Source organism: Gavialis gangeticus, unplaced genomic scaffold (assembly GCF_001723915.1).
Source record: "Gavialis gangeticus isolate Ggan-Ray unplaced genomic scaffold, GavGan_comp1, whole genome shotgun sequence".
NCBI classification, from domain to species: Eukaryota; Metazoa; Chordata; order Crocodylia; family Gavialidae; genus Gavialis; species Gavialis gangeticus.
The window spans coordinates 20,400,153-20,409,748 of NW_017729026.1; the positions used below are offsets into that span (position 1 = coordinate 20,400,153).

The 9,596-nt window shown below is 40.6% G+C and overlaps 2 protein-coding genes across 2 annotated transcripts in view; one reads left to right on the forward strand and one right to left on the reverse strand.

Moving 5' to 3' along the window:
* Positions 1-7,150, forward strand: part of COL10A1 (collagen type X alpha 1 chain) — a 73,451-nt gene extending 66,301 nt beyond the window's left edge. Inside the window, exon 3 of the mRNA XM_019520066.1 lies at positions 4,977-7,150. Within this exon, the coding sequence (XP_019375611.1) occupies positions 4,977-6,871 (1,895 nt within the window). The 3' untranslated portion in view covers positions 6,872-7,150. The remainder of the gene's footprint in view (positions 1-4,976) is intronic.
* LOC109299575 (dermatan-sulfate epimerase) overlaps positions 1-9,596 on the reverse strand; it is a 435,657-nt gene that overhangs the window by 392,184 nt on the left and 33,877 nt on the right. The window lies entirely within an intron of this gene.

Below are 9,596 nucleotides of genomic sequence, written 5' to 3' on the forward strand. Positions count from 1 at the left end.
GATTGTTTTTCAAGGTGAAAGGATAATTTACTCTCAACCTGTATAAATTCAAGACACCTAATAGAAAATGTTAGGTCTTATCTTACATGTGTTTTTTGACTACAGAAAAAAATAGTACAGCAGTTCTGCTGCAAAGAACTCAGACCACAACAGGTCTGAATATTTTTGACACTATGGATTTCTATTTGAAACCACTGGATTTACCTCGTGAATCATGCATAGGTGTTCGCATACCTAACAGTGGTAATATTGCACGGTACCCTTAAAATGATCTGAAGCCACACAGGGTGCCATGGCACCCTCATTGAGAATCGCAGCTCTAGACCCCACTAGAAAAAGTAGTAACCATTAGCATTTCATATAAGTTACTGATTCCATTAGCTAGAAATTTGGCTTGAGTCGCTAAATATGACCTAGTCTTGCAAAGCACTGAATCACTTTACCAAATGTTCAGGCCACTAACGTTTTTAAGATAAACAGAAAGAAACTAAGAAATTAAGACTGTCACTTGAGTATGCTTGGAAAAAAACAACAAAAAAATGACACCCCTGTCCCACCAACCTTCTCTTCAAAATCAAAACAATAAATATTTCTTAATATCATAAGAAATAATTTTGGGATAATCAACAAGTATAGCTAACCACAACATTTCAGGTGTGTCTACTGTGCTGTTAACATAAAAAGCAAAAAAACCAAGTGACTAAAACTTGTTATATTTGTATTGCATACTGTTTTACCAACACAGGATTTAATTACTTTTAAATCTAATTACACAGAGGCAGTGTATTACATTCTTGTTATTTAAGTCAATATGCTGAATCCCTGAGTGCCATCTGTGTTTAATATATCATGAAAAGAAACTGCAGTGGTTTAAAAGATTCCCACATACAACTTACATTAAAGGTTGTTTCTTACTCTCCCAAGTCTAGAGTCTTCCAGTTTTTCTTTACAAGATGATTCTTCCTAAAACTGCTTCACTGATTAACAATATTAAAACATAACATTGTAATTGTGCCCTACTGTATATCACCACTCTGTATAAGCAGTCCAAGAGCCTCAGTAGCATGCTAAAATATCACTGTGCTGTTCAAATGTAGACATCTCTTTCCACTTAGAGCCACAGGTTCCACAGTATCTCATCCCATGGGAGACATCAATGTTTGTAACATCTTATGCATTTCCCATGCTGTATGCAGTAGTGAGACAGGCTTGCTTTGTATTAGGATTCTCAACATTAGCCTTCCTTTCAGTTAGCAGATGGGGAGATGGTAGGGTGAACAAACTGAGGTGATGTTTTCAGGACTACAGTCTAATTACACAGATGCAGAAACTGTACTTTAACATTTGGCAGCTAACAGCAATTTTTCTGGCAGCCTATAAAAGCAACCTTGCAGGCTTAATGACTATCAAAAGACACTTCATGCAAAGGCAAAAGTTTTCTTCTCTATATGACTTAAAAATTATGATGCCCATGTATTTTTTAAAAAAGAAAAATGGAATTACTGTTTGCACTTTATTGTTAGATAAGCACTGTGTAATAAATTCCAGATGTTCAAATTTGTAAGTGCATAGGAAGGAAATCTTGTTCAGACTGGGAGACAAAACAATCTGAAGATAATTAGGAATCATATGGTGCAGACAAACAGCATGCAAAATGGTTTATACTGTCAATACACAACATCCAATGACGTAGGTGATTCCATAGTCCAATTTTTCTGAGGACAATTTATTCAGTTTTCATTGGTAGGATCTTTAAGTGAAGAAATGGCAGAGAAAATCTGAAAACAAAGTTAAACCTTCTGGATTGAAATGACATGGGAAGGGACAAAACTGAAAAGGCAAAGTGCTGGCTGACAGTGAAACAGTCATTAGAAGTAGTAAAGGAATCCAAGAAAAATTTCCAAAAGTCAATGAAAAATCTGGGGGATCAGAATTCTTATCTTTCAGGCTGCGTACACACCTTCAAAAACTCTGGGAAATTCTCCAGGCTTGTTCTTCTCGTAGAGAAACTTACCTAGAGCCACACGTACAGACATTCAAATACTGCAGCCCTAGAGACTAGAGAGCTACTAGGGCTGACACTGGAGAGCCGTAAGTGGCCCATGTGCACACATCTCAGCATGCCCAGCAGGCTCCCTTAGTCTTCCTAATGACAGACAGCAACAGTGCATAGGGCGGCCCTGCCCATGGTCATCCATGCATGCATGTCACTGCAGTACAATGCGGGAACTGTGAAGGGTCATGTTCTGCTCCCTGCTGGAGAAGCAGTCTAGCGAGTGACACACTGCCGGCCTTGGTAAGGACTGGGTGGGAGGGGAAGATCAGTAAAGATTGTGTTCTCTTCTGAGAAAAGCCACACCATGTACAGGACACTTGTTCTCCCAGAAAAAAATCTCCAGGGCGTGATTTTAACCCTAGTTGCTCCCAGGTTATTTTTCTTCTGGAGTGACCATTTTGACTGTGGGAGAAACTGATGGTGCCTATACACATGCACTGAGGCTGCGCCGACATGCTGTAGTTACTTGATTAATCAAGTCTGTTGGAGCTGTTAATTTATTTTATTTCAAAATGACACACACATTGATTAAAAAGTCCTTTCAATAATGCACCCTCCAGCAGCATTTTCCTTATCAAACATTAAAGCAAGATAACAAGTGCCTTCTGCTCCCTTCGGTGGCATTTATTATTGCACTATGCATTTTCTTTAACACTGATACCTTTTATCATAGACAGAATTTGAAGTTTGAAGCTGAAGTTTGATGCAAACTTTGATGTTGCACAGTGTAGTATAACATTTGCTGACATTCATAATATTGGTGGTAGAAATATTCCACAAATCAACATCTCAAAAATCCAACCATGAAAGCAGAAAACTATGTATTGCTATATTTTTATTTCACATCTGAGTGGCTCCATCTGCTGTTTTTTGTTTTTTTTAACCAACAAAAACCCTCATCTATAGGAAAAAGCAAAAGACCAAGATCTAAACAAACAAAAAACAATGTGCTACATTATGAACTACTGCGTAATGAATCAATGATCACTTTTCCCCCCAGTGGAGTGTAAAAAAGAACTGACCACTACAACTTAACAAATAAATGAAGATATCACCTATAGATACCTTATCAGATTTGGTTACCAGAAACAGAGCCATGTTTGGACAACAAAGAGAAGAAGAAAGAAAAGCCTGAAATACCAGAAATTAAATGAAGCAACAAGGATGATGTTTATTTACATTACACAGATGCCTAGGCCTCAGGATGTTTCTTTAATTTTGCTTCTTTGCAAAAATTAACATTTATTTACCATTAGACTAATTAAATTAATTGGGAATTGTCTTGTCTTTACTTAATTGTATTTATTTTACTATGGTATCATGAGCTTAAATTACATGATTCAGCCACAGAATTTAACTGCCAAAGATTTTGTTTTGAAAAGACTGCATCTTGTTTGAGTGACATATACTTTGTGACCATTGCCTATTCTTCATCCTAGCCTGACTTCGGAGACCAATCTAAGCAAAACACCAATTGTTTCTTTAGCAACATTTATATTACTATAAATACTGTAAGTAAAAACTACTATAAGTGAAGTCTCTTCCCTCCTACATACAACTGAAGAAAGTTCAATATCAATTTTGCCAACTGGATAACTTGTCAAAAATGTTTAAAGAAAAGCTCTCTTTTTTCGTTGAATCTAAAGACTGACAATGAAAAAGTCAGCTTTCATGTCACATTTATAACTTCCCCTGAACAGGGTTAGCTCCATTCATTCCACCTGTTTGTAAGCCTCCATACATTAAACGCTGACCACTGTTACCCCGCTCCACTATACTGGTGAATTGTGTTTTCCTACTCTCCCTAGAGAATTGAAAATCTATTTGCAGAGCACCATTCAAGCTCCTCAAAAACTTGCAGAGACTTTTTTTTAATCAAAACTTTCCAGAGGTCTTAGCACTGAGAAATCTAAAAACATTTTCCATAATACTTTTATTTTTTATTTTTCAGTGATGTGATTTAGCAGTTCTCAGCCTCCTCTTCTGTTAAATCAGTCATTAAAAACTTCATCTAGAGTTCCCTGAAGTCAACAATAATTTGTCAGTTGCCTTAAGTGGACTTCAGGTTACTTGTTCTCAAGATGAGAAGATCACCTTAAAAGCTCTATTGCTGGAAAACTTTCCCTTGATTGCTCTCACACTGTGCATACTATGCCCATTCCTTCTACTCCTCTACACAAGCCACAAATAATTATCCTACCCAAACTAGAAGAATGATAATAACTGTTTTAAACATGTTTTACTAATATGTTTCAGAAAAGATGCAACTTAAAATTACCTCTCTCAAACAAAGAACAAGTCTTTTAGCACAAGTTTTATCAGTTGTGTTAAACATCTAATCTGCAGATTTAGTCTTCAAAATTCAATATATTTATTGAGACAGCATAATATTGCAACTCTGCAGAATCTAAGATTCCTTTTTAAAAAATAATTAATGGATTTTTAACCTTCATAGTTGTGGAGATCATCCTTCAAATGTGAACCAATACATCATTGCCTTAATGACTCTTCCAAGAAGTAGGCTAAAACTTTAATATACATCTTTCTCCCACCCGTTCTCTAAAGAATAATACTGAGAATAGAGTTAGCACCCCACTGAGGGAAAGAATTTTAGTGCTAGCTATGTAATTACTCATCCTTTTAGTAGATGAGGAAAGAGTACTTGGAATACAATGTGAATTTAAACTCAACACTTCCACACATAAGATAACCCTATGCTTCTGTAACGTATGGGTTACATGAGGCACAAAGTCACTGGGTCAAGCCCTATCAGTCATTTTGAAATCCACATTGACTCCTTGTTGTAATAATTCAAAGACATCATCATATTTACAGACACTGAATTCATTATTTGTTTCCTTATGTTTCAGCCACAATATCTGCAAGCCCTGAATATTCTATGATTTTTTTTTTATCTTAGGTATACAGATGAGAGGAGAGCAAGGACTTCAGGGTCCACCTGGCCCTGCTGGACCAAGAGGGTACCCAGGCCCTGCAGGCAAGCCAGGGCTTGGAAGTCAAGGTCCTCAAGGGCCCCCTGGTCCCCCAGGACCACCCGGATTTTCTGCTGTTGGAAAGCCAGGCATGCCAGGTTTGCCAGGAAAGCCAGGGGACAGAGGATTAACTGGTGAAAAAGGAGAGGCTGGACCCCTTGGGCCTGTCGGACCAAGAGGGCCACAAGGGCCACCTGGAATTCCTGGCCCTGCTGGACTTTCTGCTGTTGGCAAACCAGGACCTCAGGGACCACCAGGAGTGCAAGGGCCAAGGGGGCCCACAGGAGAGAAGGGAGAGCCAGGTATTCCTGGTATGAATGGGCTAAAAGGAGAAAATGGATATGGAGTTCCAGGTCGCCCAGGTGACAAAGGGCTTCCAGGACCACAGGGACCCCCAGGCCTTCCCGGACCTGCTGGGTTAGGGAAGCCGGGTGAAAATGGGCTTCCAGGTCAGCCAGGAGCAAAAGGTGATCTGGGTTTACCAGGTGCACCAGGACCAGCAGGTATCCCAGGCCCCCAAGGTCCTCCTGGGGAACCTGGAACACCAGGAGTAGGAAAGCCTGGAGCAATGGGACCACCAGGATTAGCAGGGATTCCTGGAGCAAAAGGATTGCCTGGGCCTCCAGGCATGCCTGGATCTTCAGGTCTCCCAGGATTTGGAAAGCCAGGCCTACCAGGTATGAAAGGACACAGAGGGCCTGAAGGCCTCCCTGGTGTTCCAGGCATGAAAGGGGAGCAAGGCCCAGTTGGTGTGCCAGGAGAGCCAGGGCCAGCTGGACCACCTGGAAACATGGGACCTCAAGGACTCAGAGGGCTAGCAGGTGAAAATGGCCTACCTGGGCCCAAAGGGGATGTAGGCCCTTCAGGCCCTGCAGGATACCCAGGACCTAAGGGTGACAAAGGTCTACCAGGATTAGATGGAAAACCAGGATATCCAGGGGAGCCAGGTCTTGCAGGTCCTAAGGGGCATCCAGGTTTGTCAGGACCAAAAGGTGACACTGGTCATGTAGGGCCACCTGGCCTCCCTGGCCCAGTGGGTGCACCAGGAATTAAAGGAGTACCAGGAATTAATGGTGAGCAAGGCCCAAGAGGACCTTCTGGAATACCTGGTATAAGAGGTCCAATTGGACTTCCAGGCATTCCAGGTGTTCCTGGTGCTAAAGGGGAACCAGGGGCACCTGGATTGCCAGGCCCAGCTGGTATTGCTACAAAAGGTTTGAATGGACCCATGGGGCCACCTGGTCCCCCAGGCCCAAGAGGCAATAATGGAGAGCCTGGGCGACCTGGCCCACCAGGTCCACCAGGTCCTCCTGGCCAATCAGTATTGCCACAGATGCCAGACGGTTACATAAAAGCAGGAGAGAGTCAAAGCCTAGCAGGAGTACCTGTTATGAAAGGAGGAGTAAACCAAGGTTTAACAGGAATGCCAGCATCAGCTTTCACTGTCATTCTTTCCAAAGCCTATCCTGCAGCAACTGTCCCTATCAAATTTGATAAAATCCTGTATAACAGGCAACAACACTATGATCCCAGAACAGGAATCTTCACCTGTAGAATCCCAGGACTTTATTACTTCTCTTATCACGTACATGTAAAAGGAACAAATGTGTGGGTTGCGCTATACAAGAATGGCTCGCCAATCATGTACACCTATGATGAGTACAAGAAAGGATACCTTGATCAGGCTTCTGGAAGTGCTGTCATTGATCTCATGGAAAATGATCAGGTCTGGCTACAACTGCCCAATGCCGAATCAAATGGCTTGTATTCCTCTGATTATGTTCACTCTTCTTTCTCAGGATTCTTATTTGCTCATATGTAATAACTACCTTTCTAAAGCTATCCTAATACTTGCCCGTTCAGACAATTTGAATTAGGCCATGATCTGGCAGCTATGACAGATCTTGCAAACTACAATTATTTAAAAAAAAATACCATGATAAAAAAAGAAAGACGGAGAGAGCAAGAGTAAGATTGGTGCACAGGAACTTCACATGTTTTTAGAGGTTTGTCATAGAGATTTATTTCAGAAGACTCTGTAATAAGGGCAAATTTGCTGTCCTACCAAATACAACATTAAAATTTTATGTTAATATATGAATCTTTTCTCGGTCTTTCTTTTTCTTAATTCATGTTTCTATGATGATTTTACCTTTTTTCAAACAAACATTCCCCTTTAAAATGTACAAAGTAAGCATTCTAGATAATTATATACCGAATTATCTTTAATTCAATAAAACTCATTGAGAATATCATTCAAATCAGTCAGTCTCAAAATTTAGTGCATTTTAGTGTCTTCATTACATCATTCAAGAGGGTTTTTTTAGTCATATCCATAATAGACTCACATGAGACCTTTCACCATTTCTTAAAGTTTCCAAAGTTTTTAAGCCTGACAAACAAATCATCATTTTTATTTATGGCTTACTATAAGTTTCATGGATGGATTTCTGTTGAATGTAGCCCATCAAATAGCTCATAGTAAAGGATGTAAAAGATACTGTGATGCTGTACATTAGAGTATTTCATAATATGTTAACTGAATTAAGGTGTCTATTTTAGAAGAAGGCTTCCTAGAGAAGTTCCTTTTTGACTTAAAAAGTGCCTATGCCAGAACAGCCAAGCAGTTAAGGCTAAAATGTAATCAGAAATATAATCAGATAAACCAAATATTTATGCAATGAAAAGGTACCCTGAAGTATTTTTTTAAATTAAAGTGCTGTGAAACTGGAATTTTCAACATAGTAGTGCAGACCTGACTCTTCATTTAAGCTGTAATATTTTTACATGTCATTTTTATTTTTGGTAGTATGCGGAATGGCAATGAGACAGTTCACTCAGGCTTGAGTTCAAATAAGGTGCACCTATCTATGCACAGCTTTCAAAAAACAATATGTATCAATAGTTCGACAAATGACTTGAAATAAACTTATTTATTTTAAGATCAACATTGTTTTTACATTGACAGTAAATGACTGAAGCATCAGTCACACTAACTAAAAGCATAGAAGTCTATGTTTTAACAGTTTTCTGATTACTCCACTTCTTAGAGAAAAAAAGTTGCTTTTTTAAATGCAATATTCACTGGAAACTATAATATATTGTTTTCTAAACCCAACTTGATAAAACATTTGTTTTAATTTTAAAAAATGTTGCTCTTTAAAAAATTAGTCTATTGTTAAGACAAAATGTACTTCAGAAATTGCAATAGATTATTTTGCAACAGTTCCAAACCACTATTCACTCCTTTGCCAAAAGCAAACAATAAATACTCCATTAGTGACTGAAATTAGATTTACTTGTTAGCATTCACTGTAACGAATAGCAGTCAAACAGATTTAGTGAGTAGGTTGGTAAATGTTCGTGACAATTTAACAATGATACATGGAAACAACACAGCAGGCACTTATTACAGTACACAAACACTGTGTAAGCTCTCTTTCCATTTGAGCCAAAATGTAAAGGCACTTCTCTTTTCTGATTATTAGTAGAGGTACACTGATATACTGGTCACATATCGGATCAGCACCGATAAAATGAAAATTAACATTTCATAGTTAGTTGGTAGGGTCGGAAGGGACTTGAGCAGATCATAAAGTCCAGCTCCCCGCCATGGGCAGGAAAGAATGCTGGGGTCAAACGACCCCGGCTAGGTGATTATCCAGCCTCCTTTTCAAGACCCCCAAGGTAGGAGCAAGCATCACTTCCCTTAGAAGTTGGTTCCAGATCCTAGCTGCCCAGGCTGTGAAGTAGTGCCTCCTCACATCTAGCCTGAATCTACTCTCAGTCAACTTATAGCCGTTATTCCTAGTTACACCTGGTAGTGCTCGGAGGAATAGGGTCTCTCCCATTCCCCACTGGTCCCTCTTGATAAGTTTATAGACAGCCACCAGATTCCCCCTCAGCCTTCTCTTGTGGAGGCTGAACAGGTTCAGGTCCTGTAGCCTCTCCTCGTGGAGCCTGCCCTGCTGCCCCCTGACCATGCGAGTGGCCCTCCTCTGGACCCTCTCGATGCTATCTACATCCTTCCTGAAATGCGGCATCCTGAACTGGACGCAGTACTCCAACTGCGGCCTGACCAGTGTCACATAGAAGGAGAGGATCACCTCCCTGGACCTGCTCGTGATGCATCTGTGGATGCATCATGAGATGTGGTTGGCCCTAGTGACCGCGTCCTCACATTGGCAGTCCATGTTCATCTTGGAATCAATGACTCCAAGATCCTTTTCTGCCTCTGTGCTGATGAGAAGGGAGTTCCCCAGCCTATAGGTATGCCACTAGTTCTTCCTCCCCAGGTGCAGTACCTTGCAATTGTCAGTATTGAAACCCATCCTATTCTCATCCACCCACCCTTGTAACCTGTCCAGGTCTAGCTGTAGCCTGTTCCTCTCTTTTAGCATGCTGGTGCAGGGCTCCCAAGGGAAAGGTAGCAGGGCAGAGTGCCCCAAGCAGGGGTGGCAGAAGGGGATTACTTGGGGGACTACAGCCACCCCAAAATTCCCCGTACCCCACCCATAACCACCTCTCTCAGAGCCATCACCCACCCG